The following is a 20,763-nucleotide window of genomic DNA, read 5'->3' as shown; positions in this document are numbered from 1 at the left end:
CTAGATCTTGCTTAAATGTTTCTTGAATTTACAATTTTATCTTACTTATTTTTGAGTATAAATATTTAAAATGCTCGTTTAATTGAAAGTATAAGTAAACAAACACAAATAAATCATATAATTATTATAAACATCACAATGAAAACAAGAATATCTAAAAAGTAATATTTTCATATTATATAAGTTTATACGTTTTACCTACTTAGGAACATGATTGTCGCCAAGTGGAAGGCTATTCGTCAAAAGGAAAGTCAATACCTATATGATTATCTAAGGTAGTTGGCATTTTTGGAAATCTATTTATGTTGAAAGAAATTCTATGACATTAAACACAGTGGGGTGACTTGAAAGTAGCGTGGTGTATTACAATATATGAAATATAGAAACGAGCTCTCCATTGATATAATCTTATAATAACATGAAAAAAAGCAAGTTTTTTTTATATATACTTAACACTGTTACATAAACATTTATTATCAATGTCTCTGAAATATGTATGACAATACTGTTTACATATTGTCTATTTATATCGGTGTGTTCGTACATTTAAGCGGTATTATCTGTATAAATTACTTTATATTCAAAAAATAAACAAGTCACAATTATATACTAGATTATTTAGACAATAGAGTTTTATTAGAATTCAATATTTATTTCCAGTTCTTTTCTATATTCAAATTCAAATGTGTAAACTAGCACACATTTAAATAATTCATGAATTTACGATTATAAAGTAGCGTCCCGAGCTCTCTTACCCACTGTGGGGATTGTTGCAGAGCCGATCGCTCGCTGAAGCTCTTTCAGGTGTCTTCCGCAGTAGCGTAGGTATCATAGGGCAAAGGTTCACCGCACCATGTAAGATGTAAGTGAGAAACGCCCTCTCGAAGAAGTAAATTTCTGTTAATATTAATAAGATTGTCCGTTTCCTAGAAAGCCGAGTGGTAAGAGCGCGTGAGTCTTAACCGAACATCGTGGGTTCAAACCCGAGCAAGCACCATTTGCTTAATTTGTGATTATAATTCATCGTGAGGAAACCTGCATGCGTCTAATTTCACTGGAATTCTGCCACGTGTGTAGTCCACCAAGCCGCATTTGACCAGCGTGGTGAAATTAAGCTCCAAAAACTTCTCCTCAAAAAGGGAGAGGAGGCCTTAGCACAGACTGCTACTGTATTGACTGTTTCCTTTATCGCGGTGGGAATGGGGTTAAGAAAAACACAGATATTTAATACATAAATTTATTCACCAATTTCTTAGGTATTTTATGTAAATAATGGAATTATTTTAAGTAAAGGAAAGCTAAGCATCTTATAAAAATATCTTCTTTTGAACTGGACTTAACAGGCTTCGGCAAGTACATCATACAAAGTCTACTACTTACATTACGACTTTGCGTATTCAACAAGTATATATTTATATAAAAGTCACCGCGAAGCGATTTAAACATCCCCTTACCATAATACCCCTCAATAAACTCATCTCAACTAATATCGTATGGAATGCCATGTTAACCATAAGCTTTTGTCTGGTCTTATTTTACGATTAACATTTTCACACTAGTTTTGTCATTCACACTCGAAAGCGAATACATGAAATCTTATTAAATAATACACTAATACTTTCTGATTATTTTTGTATTAAAACAATGCAAAACGTTATATTTTATATTATTGTTTTTACCAGCATCGACAAAAAATTGGATCGACAATAAATAAAAAACGTTAAGTACTAAATAGACACCTATATAAGACCCTAAAACACAATAATCTAAAACATAAGAGACAATTACTGCGGGGTTTATGAAGTTCTATAACTGTTTTAAGTTTTAATACGTTTTTTTTTTTAGATTTTATTATTTAAATTCGATTGTTTAGAGTGAATAGACCGTTAATCACGTCAGTACAGAGCGTGAATCGTTTATCACCAGTAAACGGAATTGGTTGCGCTGATTTAGTTTAAATTTACGAAGACTCGTTATATAAACTATACTATAGATAATTAAACTTCAAAATACTTCGTTCATTAAAATCCTTCGATAGAAAAGTATTTTTTTTTTTATTTTATTTAGGGACATATCAGTTAATATATTAATTTATTTTTATTTTATCCACGAAATAATTTCACTAATGATATACAATTTTTTTTCGATTTTTTTTTGACGCTTCCGATCCCGTTCACTACTTTTTATGATAAATAGCAAAATTAAGCCATGTGATGTAAATTGAATATTTATAAAACAAGCTTGATATTCAAAGTGTATTTAACTAATATAAACATGAAGTGTCTAGTGTGTTCGTCAATTCAGAAGAAATTATCACATAATTTTCTACAATGTGTAATAAATTTCATATTCCATACACTAATACCGACATATAATATTCATTTGCACAAAAAGCCACTAAAATAATGTGTTTTTTCAAAATATTTACTGTGATAAATTATTTTATTTATATTAAAATAATTCGTAGAACTTGAAATTGGTAATTGTTTAACTTTTAAATTAATAATTACGATATATTACGAAAGAAATACATTAGCAGCTCGTATCCAGCGTTTTTTATAAACATGTCATATTGCTATATTTTTTGTTACTAATTCATCAAAACGCTTCGGGACGAGTTTTTATCTATTACACATTGAAGGTTTCCACGAAATTTTATAATAGGATGTATTTTTTCAGAACACAACGAAAATTACATGATCACCAACGATACAGGGAAATGATCATCGAAAACGCCATAACACTGCAATTTGTACAATTTATAAACGGAGTAATCTTATTTTTCAATATAATATTTAAATACGATTCAATATACATTTTATACTCGAATAAATGGAACCGCGGCAGAGATGCGAAGTGGAGCGGTCTGTGTACTACCGTCGTGGATCCGGAGAGGCGTCGTGCAGGTCGATGAGCTGGTGAGCCGGCGCGCCCACTAGGGCAGCGGCTTGTGCTCGGGGATGGAGGGCGACGTGGCGCCGCTCGCACCGCCCGCCCGCGACGCGTCGCGCAGCGCCTCGTCGAAGCTCTGGGTCGAGTTGGAGCGGGACGCCACTTTGCCCTGCAACGTTTGCAAGCTCTCTCAAATGTACTAACACACGCTTTTAGGCAGAGTGAGATGCAATCACCCCCATCTCAATCAAGAGTGCAGTGATAGTCCACATCCGTCCATTCATGTTATTAGCAGTTATCGCCTTAGTAACCAGAATGACAGCGATAAATACACTCACCAGAATACAATCCCCAAGGAATTTTGGCGTCTTGTATTAATGTTGTAGGCTGCTAAATATCTGTCAAATCCTTTTTTGCAGTGTTTTGAAGCACTCAAGGCTGACTATGAACGGAATAAGGACAAACGAATAAAGACAGTCGCAATGCCTCGACTATCGGCGTTGGACGAACTACTGAGCGGTGCGTTTCGACCCTGGCATAATTTACTTTTTATAATTAAAAAAAAAATACAGAAAAGAGTCAGTTGCAGGACCAACGGCCTAACCTTTTTTTAGTGGCACGAGTGTGTGAACACTATCAATGCCCAATTTCCAGGCTGTTGAAAATTTCTTGACAGGAAAACTAATAATTGTTTATTGGGGCGACCCGGGATGATGAACTGTACCCTTAGTCTAATAAGTTAGTCACTAGACCAACAAGACAGATACGAGTTAACATAGTACAATTAGTATATAATTATCATTAAGACATGTAAGACGATTTACTCGACAAATAATAATTTTGAAATGTCTTAATACCAAAGTGAACGGTTCCATTAGAAAGCCAACTACACAATAACAAACCCACTTACGTAAGTCACTGTAAAATATAATTTGGTACTTTATTGCGTATGTATGTACTAATTTGCAGATTTGAACTCGTTAAAATATATATATATATATTTAAATGTATTCTTTGAAAACAGAACTTTTTTGTTTATTTAAAACTTCACACATACAAAATGACGGTTTTTTACATTAATATCGTAATTATTAATTTAAAAGAAAATTGTGACACATTTTCCGAAGGCAGCGATCTATTTAAAAATGTTATAATCTGATCCATCAGTTGTAAAGTTATTAAAAGCGGTTAAAAAAGAACGCGTCAAAGAGCACTTTTTACTCTAATTAAACCAAGCACTCACATGGCATGCAATTTATATATTTTTTGTAATTTGATACGTATTTTATGTTTTATCTCTACATCGATTAGTATCGTTTTACATGAAATCGAACAAAGTTATTATTATAATTTTAGCCGCTAACCAAAAAATATACTATATGCGAATTATTTTAAAATGATAGAGGGACGGGTTGCGAGGTTGGGTGAGTTAGTATTGTCCAGCCAGTAATAATAGTATTATTGTATATTATATGTTGTCGTCCAATTATCCAAACGTGCCATTTTTTTATGGATTTCGGTTAGACGTATTGTCTAACCAAAATTAAAATTCGAATTAAAACTTGAAAAACTTATTACTTTATTATTATCTTATTACTTTGTTAATGTGTAGCACATTTAAAAACCTCAGTATTTAATCATTGTTACTTAACACTTAAAAAATACAGATATTTTTTTCTAAAATACCTAAATAAACTTGACTTTTTACAAAAATACCAAAGTAAATCTGGATTAATCGAGGGACTACCGTAATAGAGGCGTAAATACATATTATAGTTGTGACCTCACTAAATAAAATTGCATGTATTTTTTTAACATTTAAATTGAAAGCATTTTAAGCGGCTTATAAGTACATTAAAAAGTCCAGTGAACGGTCACGCTAAGGCCAACGTCAAACGCATATGGAACAAGTATTAATGTTTCGTTTCGCTTAGAGCTGGTATTCAGTACCGGTGCAAGGTATTCAGAGCGAGCAAAAATTTAAGTATACTTGCGAATATCGACTTTATTCGATGTATGGTATAGTATACATATTTATTATTTGCATTGCATTCCACGCAGATGTAGATCGGGCTTTAGATGGGTGGACTTTTTTATGAGTAATGCTACCTTTCAGCGACCTCACCCTTATTACTAGAATCGAGACGTCATCATACAAGTCGGTTACAGTAGATTAAAATAGTAAAGTTTGTAAATTACATTATTTTTCTTTGAATACCAAAAAAATGAAGCTTATGGAAACAGATAAAATAAGTATTTTAAACAACGATAAAAGGAACCGAGATTCTTTATTATAAGTATCACTATAAATTCCCCAATTACTCCATGGAAGTCAAGGCAATTAGTAGAATAACAAGTGAACTTGTGCCTTGCTTGTACTAATTTCGTTCGTTAGAATTCGATCGAGGCGCATGCGGTTACATAGCAATCATTCATCAACATGAAGTTGAATACTTCATCGTAACCGGTGGTAGGGCTTTGTACAAATATTAATGGATGCTATTGGTATAAACTATTAACTTCACTCAAGCAGTTGTTCAAACAACGAACAGCAATATATATATATATATATATATATATATATATATATATATTTATATTCAATATATATATATATATATATATATTGAATTCCTTTTTTGTGTGTGAGTTATGTGAATGTATCATTAACTGTATACGGTGTTGTTTATATATTTGTGACAGCTACAGTTTTTATGGTTAAAGACTTATAATCAAGTGAGCCAGTCATCAGCCTTCCTAAACTAAACTATAAACAAATACTCTGCTGGTATATATGGACGTAATGACCAATAATCATCGGGTGAGCTCTAAAATAAATACTCTTTGCAGTACTAATGTATATAAAAGCAGTGGACCTAGAGAAAGTTACAGCAAATGTCAATGTCCTTTATAGAACAAGCCAAAATGTATAGAAATGACATTGCATTCGGTTTATTGTAATCGACAATTGACATATTGAAGTAATATTGACGAAACAACGAACAAATGTCGAATGCACTTTTTATTGATTAACAGTTGGCTGACCGTCAAGCCTAGGGCCATCGTCTTTCCGTCAAAAATGAAAAGAGAAAAAAAACGAGACTGGTCTAAGATTTCTTAATGAAAAACATAGCATTAGTCATAGCAGTGACGTGTATTGTGTACGCTGTAGTGATGTGTGTGTGAAGATAATCCGTCGCTTACCTTGACGTTCTCGTAAGCGGTACCGACGCGCTCCTCGATGGAGCGGAACGACTCCGAGTTGCGCATCTGGCCCAGTTTGTGCGACACACCGGCCGTTATACCGCCGAAGATAGACGTAGTCTTTTCGGCAGTTGTTTTTATCACAGATTCAGTTTTTTGGTATCTGTGACATTAACAAAAAAAAACATTATAAATCGAATTAACATTTTATCTAAAACATAAAATAAAAAATATATATATGGAAAGTAATTTCACTTTAATAAAAATAAGCATTTTAGACGTATTCAAATTCAAAACAATCGGAATATTATTTAAATAAGTAAATATCGATTATACAATAAGCACGCGATCCTTATTACTGAAACATGACTGAGACATGACTCTTTAAATATACCGTAACTGACGTGGAACGTAGTCAAGTGTTGTACGCTTTAATTACATTAAAAATGAGTTCAGTATTTAAACCCGATACATGTCGTAGACGTAGCCAGGTAAGAAAATGAATAGACACAGGTAATCGGGTGTATAATGCGGATAAATAAAATAAAAAACAAACAAACAAGTGATATTTTGCGACTTCTGGATCGCAGAAATCGCTTATTAGTTATTACAAATAACTATTCATAGTTCAACTAAATATAGATAAATAATTGAAAAAAGTATACTAAAGACAAAAATTAATTAAAATTCTAAAATATAACAAAATACTAAACCATTTTTTTCGACCGTCGAGATTTTTCACAAATTAAAACTCTGGCTTTGCCGATTCGTCCTTAAGTTAGTACCATATCGTTAGTTTTCACACAATATGAATCATCCAATCCAGATTAAATGAGTATACGTGACATCAATCGTTATCAAATAAAGCGAAACAACTCAAACCATACAGAGACCATCGTGTGTATCCTCCAATTACTCAGCAATGCGAAACTACATACATTACTGTCCTACATTGGATTTACCCAGTTATCTGTACAATTTTATATATTACTCAATGTAATAAAGATAGACGTTTTATTAATGGATAACCTAAAAGCAGCTAAAACACAAATGACGCTTGTACTGAAAATTATTTTGTAATAGCACAGCAAACAAGTTTAAGTATTAATAGATTGGTGCGATTTCTTTCGGGTTAGAACAACTATTACAAGCACTACTATTCAATACTACGACTAGCAACCATTAATTACATGCTATTGTAGTTTAATTTTATACATGTTTTTTTATATGGAACAAAACCTTCGATGTACTTACATTGGTGCTTCAGTCACAGCCTGTTTAAGCGCAGCCACGCGAGTTTCTATCGTTTGATAACTGTTATGCAACAAATTTAAAATCAAATGAAAGAAACTATAACACGCCACCTCTTCTAATGAACAATGTCGTAAAGCGCAAGCAAAATTAATACAGCGAGCGTACCATCGCAGCTCCTAATTACTAAGAAGTACAATGTTCTAACCCTCGAGAAAAAGTTTTGATATCAAATGTAGGTGCTAAATGATATGTATTCTATAAATATAATACAATGTACTCACACTTGGCTCTCTTTAACGTTTTTTAAACCTTGATTAACGTCTTCGGTTATTTCCTTCCAGACTGTGATGCCAAGTTTCCTTTTCAAGTCGGAGCTTTGACGAATCTAGAGACGAACAGAATATATTCAAAATAAAAACATACTAGATACAAGTACGTACTTACAGGCACTTTTGAATCATTTCACGAGACTAATTGTAATTTAAAGCTACTAGTTACTTTAGTTCAGTACCTTCACAATAGTCACTTTTTTCATCAATCTAAATACATACATGTAATCATTTTATCTTTATATATCCCGTCTGAGAATCAACGAACAACAAACCCTTTTAATAATCCTGAACAGTATATAGTTCTCTATATATTTTAAGCTTTATAATAATTCTAATTGTTATTCAATTCACCAAGTGAAAAAGAATTTAATACCATCCCCGAGCAATGCAAGACTCATAAGGCATAAGTATGTTTATCATCACACACTACAGAACTAAACAGATAATGACAAATTATACGTAAAATGTTGCATGGCAAATTGAGCCAGTTCCATATAACTAACTCGATAAACATCATTTATTTTCAACCGGTCTCTTACTCGGACTTTAAACAAAGCCAAAAAGTTTATATTTTTTCAATTTATAATAATAATATAATATATCCTGGGACATTTTTCACACACGGCCATCTGATCCCAAATTAAGCTTGTACAAAGCTTGTGCTATGGAAACCAGACAACTGATATACTACATATACTACTTTTTTTTGTAAATACATACTTATATAGATAATTACACCCAGACTCAGGACAAACATATATGTTCATGCACACAATGTCTGTCCTGGGTGGGAATCGAACCCACAACCTTCGGCGTGAAAGGCAAGTGTTCTACCAACTACGCCAACCGGCTCGTCAATTACTTTTATAAAATTTTCTTTTATTTATATGTTCGGTAAAAATCGTTACGTGCAGAGCTCCGATGTAGTTATACCCGTATTGAAGATCCATGAGAACTTCGGAAATGTCAACTCGGTGGTCACAGGTCGGTGCGCGCTTTAATCAGATTTATACCTAACAGTTTTTATATTTCCTTATAAAAAACGTTGTATGAAATCACGAGGCTACAACTGCAGGGCGGCGATTTCGAGGATATTACCTTTAATAGGTCAGTATTTAGAAGTTTACATTTTGTGGTTCCTGATTGAATCTTTATTTTTTTTTTTCATGATATGTGTGATATATGCAATTTTATTCAACATATAATGTTCATATAATGATCTATTGATTACTTTGAATTACATAAAAATTATTCTAATCGTGAGCTTAAATATTTTAATCGATGGTAAAAATGACACAGTCATCAATGTATAAAATACACAAAGATAATTAATAAAGGATCAAAGGACAGTCACTAAGAAATAATTATACTGATATGTACAAATAGCCTTCCTTTTACGTTGCTAGACGTAAGCTGTAAACTATCGATTTATACCTTTAACAAAAGAAACACGCGTCTAAAATAAAACCTCCTTTGTAGTTTAATTGAATATATAAAATGATATCATATCGTATATATAAACCGTAATTATCGAAATTATAACATATTCGCCGTATTAAAATGCTTGAGAAACGACGGTTCAGATTATAACTTAATCGTTACATATCGTTCAACGACCTCTAAGATATCGTATTAAGATAGCAAAAAGTAGATCAAGGGTTAAAAAGTTAATCAAAAGTTGATAAGCATAAAAGTTAATCAAGAGTGAAACGAGTCATGCACTTAGTTATAAAATTGCATTCACCGATCAAGACAACTGATGTTTATTGATTTAGCATATTTGTAATACGTGATCGACGATATTTTTGTATTGTATTATTATACATTTACTCATGATCATAATATAATGAAACGGTAACGAATGTATGTCTATGGTCTTTACGATAAACATTCATATCAATCGTTTTTGTATATTTTCCTATACAATAACATATATATATAAAATATAGTTAACTTAAAGAAAGTACCTCGTTTTGGGGTCTTCAGAAGACATATATAAATTTCGAATGAATATATCGACTCCGAACCAATTTCACCCCAGGACTTTAAAAGCCATAACTCTAATGTTTCGAAAGGCGTTTGAAAGTAATTTGATAGTGTAAGTAAACTAACTAGTAATAATCAGAATTAATGTTAAAAGATTTAATTTTCATTTACAAAGATATTGTAAAAATAGTGTAGAATGTTGTATCACCACAGAACAATTAGGTCAACATTACCAAATATTTTATGTTTAAAAGAGCGTACATTATTATTTATATATTTTAAATAATTTAATAAAATATGTAACTTACTTTGCTCTGCAAAACTGTACGAAGCGTGGCGATTTCATCCTCAACACGTGCAAGCTCCCGGCTCCACTCGGCGCGGAGCTGCTCAGCCTGCTCGGGAGTCAATCCCGCTAGCTCGTCGGGAGTGTTCGCGTCTCCAGCGCCTGCACCAGTCATCGCTTCCTCTGCTATGAAGAAATCGCCTCCATTACAATATAATCACTTAACAATATTTATAAATATATATATATATATATATATATATCAATTAATTAATGTTTATATTTTGAAATTTTTAATCATAAGTCATTCGCTTCCATTTATTTGGGGTCAACATACAGGCGTTACTATACTTTTATAGAAACACGATTGTAGTTTGAATACAATTCTTTTTAAATGCAAAAAACATATCTTCTACATCTAATCGTAATTTGTAGCTTTATAATTAGGTATTTTATCGTTATAACGGAATCCTTTTAAAAAAACACGTTGTTTATCGAGGGTTTTTTTAAATGTCCGCCGCGCTACCTTTTGCACGTTTATAGTCGTGTCAGTATTTTGTCAAAAACCTTTACGTGAACGCCAACAAAAACTATACAAAGTATCAACTGAAACAAATGAACGTTGCCTGGGCGCATGGCTCGAAAAAAGTGAATTTTCTTTTCTAGTCCTTTTAAGTTCCCTAACAAACGTTACTAACTCAAGAATCATAAATCATAGTATTAGGTATTCGTCATAAGAGTTCCTGCTTACTCGTCTGCACTTGATACCTTCTAATTATTATTGTTTATCGCTTAACATCATTTGCATTGATCCGTTTCGTTTTGAAGGGCGGGTGACGTTGTCGTTTAAAGGGATATACAATTTTGATAACTATGACTGAAGGCGCATTGAGGTTGAAAGAAATGATTATTTCTTAAAGTTACTATGAGGAAGTATGTTTATAAAGTTTGTCACATTTGCTCGTCTGGGTCGTTAAAAATAAAACATTTAATAAAGATACCTCGACGAATGTAAATTTTCATTAACAAATTACAATGTTAGCTACATTGTCATACGTCAATATTATTAATAAGTCTAATATATGTCATTTTATTTTTTAGACTTTAAAATGAAAATATAATATATAAGTCCTAGTTTCCGCACACATGTAAGGGGTGAGGTCAAGTGCCAAACACTTGTATCCTGTGACCTTTCTGTACCTCTAACAACTTGTATGAAATTTTTCAGGTTGATCGGTTGAGTAGTTAGCACGTAGAAGCACAAGAAACAAACAAACTCACTTTCGCATTTGTAATATTAATTAGGATGTGCTGTATGAAATATAAATGAATAATTCATAATCGTTATAGTCTTATTCATGACCGTATAACATATTGTCTAGTTATTCTTAGATCTGTATATCTATATAAAAGTATGTTTCTAAATATTAAATTATCAATATTGCAATATGTCTACGCAGGCTGTTTTGTAATATTTGTCAATACGTTAATGTTGAAACAGAAGTGCTGAAATGTCCCATTGGACAGAACATCTAGGTCTGGACCAAAGAATGCGGGTTTAAATACAATAGTTTTCATGTTTCAAGTTTTCATTTCATGCAAATTGTAGCTTGCCGATGAAGGAGATGATCGTGTACATATATTGTATGTCAAATGTCAACCGACAGGAGAAATTAAACAGCGTGGTGGATTATACTCCAAGCGAACGATACCCGTGCAAATATTCGCGGTGTGAATATCCGTTAGATAAATATAATGTCCTAGCATTGGGGCATTTACGGACAATTAATGTTTACTGTTATACATATAAATATATTACAACTGCTATTGGGAAAAAACAAAATCATAAATTCTGGTCTTATGAATTTTGCATGCTACGTTAACTGAAATAAAGTATAACAACCACTTAAGTATTAATTTTTAGGTCAGACGGTATGTTATTTGTTATTATAAAATATATTATGCTGGTCATGAACTTTTAACACGAACACGAAGGTACGCCACTAGAGTATTATGTGTCGTCAGATGGTTATTATTCGTCATAATTACCTTCCATTTATTTCAATCGGCTGTCAACAATTCTGTATCAGTAGGTTCAGAATCTATGATAATAAAAGGAGGAGAATGTGTCTTGTTCTTTGCAATACCATTCTTATAATTTTTGGAATTATCAATGCTAATATTACTAAACTTAAATGAAGTGACATCTTAAATATTTCATAGTTATGGTTTTACTAGTATTTTGCACTAATTGAATTGAAAGATAAACAAATTCCATATCCGCTTAGTGCGAAATAAAAACAATTTCACAATGAAAACAATAACAACAAATGTACAAACCTCCCGGAGTGATACCAAGGAATTTTTTGTAATTAGTGTGGCTAGAGACTTTGGCAAGATATGGTTTAGATAAGTCTTGAAATGTAACTCGAACTTCTCGCATTTTTTTTCTAAATATCCGTAACCTGCGCCGGCGGTTATCCATGTAAAATTCTGTTTCAATACAGAGAGCGGACTCGACAAGGTCGGGCAGCGTGCGCCAGTCAGCCTCAGTGTCATCTTGCGGCCAGCTGACTAAGTTTTCCAACTCGTCTAACTCGTCTACGGCCACGTCGAAACTCGGTGTAGAGGCGTCATCCGGCGGCAAAAAGTACGGATCCTCCATGTACTCCAAACTAGCTGGCTCCACGCTCGTCTGCGCATGGTTCGCCATTCCATACAATCCGTCTGCTTCATCTGCCGCGAGACTCTAACATATTTCCAACGAGAACAACCGACCGTATTGAATCCAATAATATTGTTGAAATACTAAATGATAGGCACATTTGCGAAATTCGGCTGTTTATTATCACTTTGAAACAAGAAAGCAATTAGACCAATTTGTAAAAATTTTTGATTCACTTAACAATCATAATTTATAGTCAATTAAAAATAACATATTACTTAAATTAATCGTATGTTTTTATAACGCGCAATGTGTTTTCGTCTCTTCCGCCACGTCGGGCCCCGTGAACACGACCACTCGCGTTCGTTTCGCGCCGTTGCCTGAGTGCTCGTATTTGCCACTTTCACCGACAACTTCGCAAGCTAGATTCTGACAGTTTTAATATATGATCTTGACCTCTAATTGAGATAGTTTACTTATATAAAATTATAACTCAGCTTTCAAATTCTTAAATCAGACAGCGTAAATATAAGCCAGTTAGGAAGGGATCGTAAACGCGTGGACGAAACATAAAACAACGTTAAAAACCAAGTTCGCCTCGTGCAGTTAAAGTTTATTGACAGTGCCGCCGGCGAGTGAACGGCGCGGGCGCTCAGCGCTGGTCCATCGACTTTGAATACAAGAGTTATTACGTCATCTTCGCCCGACGATGTAACACAAAAAATACTGGTTGCACAAATTTTAATGACTCATAAGCAATTCCGTGCTGCCGTATGAAATATTGTGCACCACAACAAAATTGCTTTCTAAAAATACAAATGATAATACCTAAATATTCAACTATTATTGTAACATGTATACATTTTAGTTTTTTTTTACATAAATTGAATAAAAAGAAAATGCAAAACCTTTTTTTACCAAAAGTAGTATTTGTATTTATTGTTAATAACCCTTCCCAGGTTATGATTGCTAAATTATCAGTGGCAGAAGTCTTTGTACATTTTGTAAAGAAATTATAAATGATGCAGATATAAAACAAATACTATGTAATATAAATGGGCGTACCTAGCTTTTGGATCAGGGGGACAATTGAGAAATTTCTTAAGTCGTGTTCCTTGCGCTTCATTTGCCCTAAACACAACATGAAACACCTACACAAAGCATTAGGTATATGTAGTGTGCAGGGGAACACCCACAGGACATCCTGCATTATAGGAAGTCAGAAAAATTATATTGACATTTAATGAATATTGTTCATTATCTACATTTGACTCCTTAAAAAAATAACATGTCAAATAATTGCAAGCCACTCACAACTCCCTCCACTCCCACCACTATGAATCTTACAGTCGCACTCGCAGCTGAGTACAAGAGCTCGGCCAGAGAACTTGACCGGGCGGACTGCAGCACTGTTGTTTTTAAAGTTAACACATTATATAATGTAAAGTGAGTCATAATGTGACTACCATAACTTTTATCGACAACAGTAGGTACTAAGGCATACAAAATCCAGGGGGGCCAGCTGAACATCCCTGCCCTTTAAAAAAAAATAGATAAAATAAATATGTATTTATCATATTATACATATAAACTATGTTTTTTTCAATAAATAGGGTAATTTTATTATTTATGATAATTATTACTTGATAGTTAGAATATTGTCATCTATCTTTTTGTGTAAGCCTGAGTAACATCAATTTATATTGATTGATATTATTATACATTACAACTAGGAATAAAAATAAGCAACAAAATTATTGCTCAACACTACAGTGTGTATGAGTATATATTTCATCACTGAGTTATATGCCCCAATAACTTGCGAATTCCCGATGAAACCTTTACTTATAATCTACAGAATAAAATATAAACATAAGAAGAAACAAATATTACTTTTATAAGATATTTTACATTTTATTACATCAATAAATTATTTTTTTGAAGACCTTTTAGTCTTAAAAGGTTCTAATAAGAATTCTCAATAATTCATATATTGAGAATTCTTATTAGAACAACATTAATAAAAAAATACTGACCTGTTTGAACACCGCTCATAGTGTTGATCAGGGAAATGTAGTTTCAGTCTTTAATTCGAAGTTAATTAATGCTTTTGAAAAAGTTTTAGTCGATATATTTATAAGAATATAATAAAATCAGTTTAGCAAACCGTCAAACGATTCAACAAATCTACACAAGATAAATTCTTCTCGCTTTTCAGGATTAGGTACCTACTAAGAAAAAAACTAATAAAGTAGATTAAAATAAAGTAATGTAATGTGGCAGCAATGCGTTCTTTGTCATTCCATAAAATTCACTAAAGATTGCCATGCATATCCCGATCTTCAAATGTTCATTTGTTAAAATAATTAAAAACCAAACAAAAAGTGATAGCACCGTGATGTGCCGAATTTTATAATACATTTTGATACTAATCTAATTGATTATTTCAGATCTAATGTACGTAACTCATATAAACATGAATAATATTTTTGTTGTAAAATTTATTCAAAATTATAATCTAAATTCTAAAATAACAATATACTTTTGATATTCGTATTGATTATGAAACTGCAGTTCATACTGCGATCCAAGACTACTATAACATTAACTAAAACATTTGCCAATCTTACTACCCATTTTACATAAATAAATGTAACACATCACACTTGTGACGTATTAATTTATTAATTAAATGATATGTATCTGATTTCATCTGGTTAAGTTATGTTTATAATTAATTTTGGAATCGGACCGCAATGTCATAAGCCTGAATATATCGCACAAAATTCTGTCACATGTGTATCCACCAACTTACATATAAGCAGCAGCGTGTTGGAATAAAATTCAATGAATCTCAAAGAAGACAGGGTCTATGAGTACGTTTCCGATGAAAACTTGTAGGATTGTTTGTGGAATGCCTTATTTTTTAAAGTTTTGATGATCATAATATTACTTAATTTTATTTGTAATATGTATTTCATCTAATTTAATATATTCTTCAAATAATAAAGAGGGAATCGGTACATTTTTAACATTATGTAATTTTTTTGGCTTAAAATGTCATACCTTTGCCAGTATGTTCGTGGCAATTTAAAACGAAAACGAGAAAAAAAACAAAATTGTCTCATCATTTCTCATTCTCAGATTTCTCACTTTTGTGTTGAGTTACTGAAATTGATTTTATAGTAAAAGAAAAGCTATTTAAGGTTTGGATAATTGATAATTATTACACTATTTAAGCTTAATATACTTCCATACGAATTAGGTTATTATTTTAAACGTATTATAATTTTAATTATCTCTATATATTCTAGTACCATGTCTGCAACTGCTTTATTTGGGAATACTTCGGGTCTTGGAGGTAGTTCAGGCGGAAATAAACATATTGTTGAGTTTCGTGCTGGTAGGATGACCCTTAAAGGACGTATGGTTCATCCTGACAAAAGAAAAGGCTTATTATATGTTTATCAAGGCGAAGACTCGTTGATGCATTTTTGTTGGAAAGATCGTACAACCGGAGAAGTAGAAGACGATCTCTTAATATTTCCTGATGATTGTGAATTTGTTCGAGTAAACGAGTGTACTACAGGAAGGGTTTATGTACTGAAGTTCAAGTCTTTTTCTAAGAAATATTTCTTTTGGTTACAGGTAATAATTTATTTGATCACTGTCTTATTTAGTATTAGCATTTAAAAGCTTATGACAAGAGTTTATCTTAAAAGGTACAACTCTAATAGTTTTTTTTATAAAAGGTATTCATATTACACTGTTAGTTATAAAAACAAATATATGGTACATACAAATGACTTGTAGATTTAAAAAAATCTCATGTTATAAAATTCATTGTTAATTTTTTTAATGAACCATGTAAGCTAACTTGTAGTCTTTTTTTTATTGTTAAGTTATTTTAACCTGAAGTAGATTTACAAAAAAACTTTAAATTTCATATTGGTAAAATTCATTGTTTCTGTAGCTATTACTACTAAAAACATATATTGGTAGATGAACAATTTGGTTTAACCTTATAGTTAAATTTTCCTTACAATATGAAACTCCAGTAATTAACAATATAATTATATGTTTTATTGTACACCACAACACAAGAAAATAAAACAAAGAATGTACCAGCAAAGTCAGGGCTCTCAGCACAAACACAAGGCTGTGCAAGCACATCTATGTGGGTATCACCTACTCGTCATATATTTTATCAACAAACGGCAATATTATTTGTGTATTGCAATGTTTCAGTTTGAAGAGAGTGAGCCAGTTTTAAAACTGGTGTTATGAACATAACACCTTAGTTCCCATGATTTGATGTACATAACAAATACTTTTTTTTTATCTTCCAACTAAGAGCAAAGGTCTTATCATTAAGAGTCTCTTTCATACAAATATTAGGTAGAACAGAACATAAATTTTAATATTAGAAGTAGTAACTAGTCAATGTCCCATTACTGAGAAAAGGACTATTCTCTGCAAAAGGAGAAACCTAGCTCCAGTGCTTGTTGTTGTTTACACATGTGATGGTACAAGTGCAGATTTCCGATCTTTGATTAAAATTTGTTCCATGATCTGGGCTATCTCAGCTCTTCAAAGAGGAGTGATATTGAAATGGACTTAAGTAAATGTGAACATTCTTAGTTATAATATAATTTAATTAATAATTAGTGTATTCATTACAATATAGTAAATAACCTTATTATGTTCGAACTTTCTATTTTAACTGTAAGTTTTTTATAGTACTAGTAATCAATTATAGAAATTTTTTTTAAGAATTGGACGGCGGACAAGCGTATGTGCCACCTGATAGTAAGTGGTCACCAACGCCCATAGACATTGGCATTGTTAGAAATGTTAACCATCGCTTACATCACCAATTACGCCACCAACCGCGGGAATTAAGACGTTAAGTCCCTTGTGCCTGTAATTACACTGGCTCACTCACCCTTCAAACTGGAACACAACAATACCGAGTACTGCTATTTTGCAGTAGAATATCTAATGAGTGCCTATCCAGATTAGCTTGCACAAAGCTCTATCATTCACTTTTCAATTTATTCAATGCAATGCATTTTTATAAAAAAAGGACAACAACAGACATATGATCAAATGAAAAATTTAATAATAAATAATCTATCAGTTTTTGTCAGGTTTGACATTTGAAAATCATTATTATTTATATTATAGGAACCTAAAACCGATAAGGATGATGATTATTGCCGCCGTATTAATGAAGCTCTAAATAATCCACCAACATCAGGCGGGCGAGGTGGTGGTAGTACTGGTGGACAAGATGGAGAGATTCAGAATCTTTTGAATAACATGTCACAGCAACAGCTGATGCAACTATTTGGAGGTGTTGGTCAGATTGGTGGTTTGTCTTCGCTTCTTGGCACTATGGGGTAAGAATTATTTATGTTTTAAAAAATATTATCAAGTTTTTTTTTTTTTTTTATAGAATAGGAAGGCGGACGAGCATATGGGCCACCTGATGGTAAGTGGTCACCAACGCTCTTAGACATTGGCATTGTAAGAAATGTCAACCATCGCTTACATATCCAATGCACCACCAACCTTGGGAACTAAGATTTTATGTCCCTTGTGCCTGTAATTACACTGGTTCACTCACCCTTCAAACCGGAACACAACAATATCAAGTATTGCTGTTTTGCGGTAGAATATCTGATGAGTGGGTGGTACCTACCCAGACGAGCTTGCACATAGCCCTACCACCAGTAATGAAAAAAAGTCCTTTTTAAAATTATAAATAATTATGACATACTTTGGACATGCAGCAATGCAGCTGCTATCCATACAATATAATTCAGAAGAAGCCTATCAGCTATTTATCCAATATTTGACCCACACATACTGGTGGTTTAAGTTAAAAACATGTAAAAAGTGTACTGTCCTGGCAGACTTTGCTTTTATCTATTATAAATTGCTTATTTCAATTTGTATCAGCAACAACAGCAGCAGTGGAACAACAGGCAGTCGGGCATCCGGCAATAGTGGAAGCAGTTCCCGGGGAGGCAGCGCGTCGCGAACCACGAACGCCGAGACTGCGCGCACGCCGGCTCGGCCGCGCTACGCGCCAGCACCCACCGCCACGCCTCCCAACACCGCCACAGGGACAGCGCCCGCCGCGCCCAGCGCCGCTACCGCCGCCACCACCGCCGCAAGTGCCGCTGGTTGGTAGATTAACTGTTGTTAAGTTACATTTTAAGTCTAGAGTTTGGCTAAAATGTTATTATTCTATTAAAAGTTTTATTATATGTCATGTCACACTCCTTCCGAGTAATATTTTTATTGACTCATTAGCTAAATTACATAGCAAACATTATTCAAGTTTACAATTATTGAACTGTTCCTAGGTGGACAAATATTTCTGTCTGATTTGCAACGGTACTTCTCCGGCCTGGGCAATGCACCGCCCGAGGGCGAGGGCGCCGTGAGCGGTTCCGCGGCGCCCCGCGTCGACCTCGGCGCCGCGCTGTCCGCGCCGGAGGTTGTCTCTACGGCCAGCGAGCCGCCCAATGCGCAGCGCCTGACGCCACACCTGCCGGCGGGGCCCGCTGCCGCCGCCGCCCAGGACGATGTAAGGACCACACTGCTCTCACCGCAGTTCGCCCAGGTGAACCCTCAAGTGTTGCGCTCCCCTACCGGACATCTTCGACCTTCGCTTGTTGGCACGCGCGCGGGTGCATTAACATACGCTTGGTTAACGCTTTACTTTTGCATGCTGCGGGACTATGGTTGAGTCAGGATTTCAACGATATATCGTTAGTTACTCGAACATTTTTTTAGAAGTTGTTAAGAATAACTAAATAACATATGAATAAAATATCTCCGTCTTTCGTCTAAAAAAATTTTACTTGGAGGGTTTCACAAAAATTTATACATTTGTGCAAGATATAACCTTTTTAAAAGAAATTTACTCTTTTAGCATATGTAAATTATGCTTGCATGGTTTTAAAAATAATTCATTAGTCAAGTAAATGTAAATAATTGGAAAATAAGAATAAATTAGCCTGTTTTTTATACAAAATGTTTTTTATCAAAGTTAATGCTGATTAAAAAAATTCAATTAATTAAACTATGTATTAATTTTTCAGGCTGCTAATCAGTTTTCGTCGGCGTTGACCTCGGGACAGATAGCTCCTGTGATATCACAATTCGGTCTACCGACAGACGTAACGTCGGCGGCAAACATGGGCGATATGCAAGCGTTCTTTAAAGCATTAGAAAGCGCGTCTGGTTCTGAGAGTTCCAAGTCTCAAGAAGGAGATAAAAAGAAAGATAAACCTCAAGATGATAAAAATGACAAGAAAGATGGTGATGCCGGAATGTCTCTGGACTAAATTAGCCTTTTTTTTTAATTTGTCTGCCCATTATCACACTGGATATTCATAAAAAAAAAGTGAAATATCCCTCAAAAAATTTAAAAAATATTATACATAAAAAAAACAATAAAGTACACAATTTGAAATATTCAAGCCAATTTATAGATCGGAATATTAATTTGTTATATTAATATATATGTCAAATAAAAATTATAATTAATAACAGACAATTTATATTGTATGAAACATTAGTTTTTTCGTAAAAATAAACAATGAAATAATGATGTATATAGATTTTTATTTCCATACATTTAATTTTAAAAGAAAATTTAAAATTATTCATAGCAAAAATTTAAAATTTGTTAATACATATTTACAAAATATTTGTAACCTAACTAGAAAAACTTATATTAATGTGTTTTCGGGAAATTTGCAATACAATGTTATATATGTCATTATGCTGGTCAGATAGGCTTTCTTTATGAAAATGTTAAAAAAGTAAGAAATTTAACAAATAGTCAACAGACAACATAAATATATAATTGATATCACAACAAAAAGTATTCAGAGCGTCTCATTGTATTATCATTTTACGTACAGGACCACTCTTCCACTATCACACAAATATGGCAGTCTATGTGTACCGAAAAGTTTGATAATACTTATCCTAATAAATTCATTAAAAATTATAAAATTTGCGCGTGTTTATACAATACAAACAATGATGGCCAAATTTTGTAACAGAATAATGATTAGTTGTATCATAGAAACCACAACGTTCCCTATGTTCGTTTTTGTATT

At 33.1% G+C, this 20,763-nt stretch overlaps 2 protein-coding genes across 7 annotated transcripts; one reads left to right on the top strand and one right to left on the bottom strand.

Moving 5' to 3' along the window:
- Window positions 1-1,223: 1,223 nt before the first annotated feature.
- On the bottom strand, window positions 1,224-14,889 carry LOC126781683 (tumor protein D52). Of its 5 annotated transcripts, none has more exons than XM_050506853.1 (6): window positions 14,656-14,889; window positions 9,977-10,140; window positions 7,632-7,735; window positions 7,351-7,410; window positions 6,097-6,259; window positions 1,224-3,061 (listed from the first exon to the last, which is right to left on the bottom strand). In XM_050506853.1, exons 1-6 carry the CDS (start codon window positions 14,672-14,674, stop codon window positions 2,936-2,938), a joined length of 636 nt encoding a protein of 211 aa, XP_050362810.1. In that variant the 5' UTR covers window positions 14,675-14,889; the 3' UTR covers window positions 1,224-2,935. The 5 variants fall into 5 exon arrangements, with proteins under 5 accessions (XP_050362810.1, XP_050362898.1, XP_050362648.1 ...); XM_050506941.1 differs by having other exon boundaries at window positions 9,977-10,137; window positions 14,656-14,888; XM_050506691.1 differs by lacking the exon at window positions 14,656-14,889 and adding an exon at window positions 12,295-13,243.
- Window positions 14,890-15,686: 797 nt separating this feature from the next.
- LOC126779416 (proteasomal ubiquitin receptor ADRM1) lies at window positions 15,687-20,244 on the top strand. 2 transcript variants are annotated; one of them, XM_050504430.1, is made up of 6 exons: window positions 15,687-15,825; window positions 15,934-16,267; window positions 17,807-18,021; window positions 18,584-18,810; window positions 18,994-19,217; window positions 19,735-20,244. In XM_050504430.1, exons 2-6 carry the CDS (start codon window positions 15,938-15,940, stop codon window positions 19,978-19,980), a joined length of 1,242 nt encoding a protein of 413 aa, XP_050360387.1. In that variant the 5' UTR covers window positions 15,687-15,825; window positions 15,934-15,937; the 3' UTR covers window positions 19,981-20,244. The 2 variants fall into 2 exon arrangements, with proteins under 2 accessions (XP_050360387.1, XP_050359697.1); XM_050503740.1 differs by having other exon boundaries at window positions 18,994-19,253.
- The last annotated feature ends 519 nt before the right edge of the window (window positions 20,245-20,763 follow it).

Source organism: Nymphalis io, chromosome 1 (assembly GCF_905147045.1).
Source record: "Nymphalis io chromosome 1, ilAglIoxx1.1, whole genome shotgun sequence".
Classification (NCBI taxonomy): Eukaryota; Metazoa; Arthropoda; class Insecta; order Lepidoptera; family Nymphalidae; genus Nymphalis; species Nymphalis io.
This window is presented reverse-complemented; position numbering and strand designations above follow the sequence as displayed.

Bases quoted from the DNA above. Each gene is read 5' to 3' on its own strand.
- LOC126781683 (XM_050506691.1), bottom strand. From the start codon at position 12,667: ATGGCGAACCATGCGCAGACGAGCGTGGAGCCAGCTAGTTTGGAGTAC. The intron at 7,736-9,976 runs GTAAGTTACATA...GTTCGTCTCTAG, and splicing joins GTACAGTTTTGCAGAGCAAA to ATTCGTCAAAGCTCCGACTT. The intron at 7,411-7,631 runs GTGAGTACATTG...GTTGCATAACAG, and splicing joins AACGTTAAAGAGAGCCAAGT to TTATCAAACGATAGAAACTC.
- LOC126779416 (XM_050503740.1), top strand. From the start codon at position 15,938: ATGTCTGCAACTGCTTTATTTGGGAATACTTCGGGTCTTGGAGGTAGT. The intron at 16,268-17,806 runs GTAATAATTTAT...TTTATATTATAG, and splicing joins AATATTTCTTTTGGTTACAG to GAACCTAAAACCGATAAGGA. The intron at 19,254-19,734 runs GTGAACCCTCAA...TTAATTTTTCAG, and splicing joins TCTCACCGCAGTTCGCCCAG to GCTGCTAATCAGTTTTCGTC.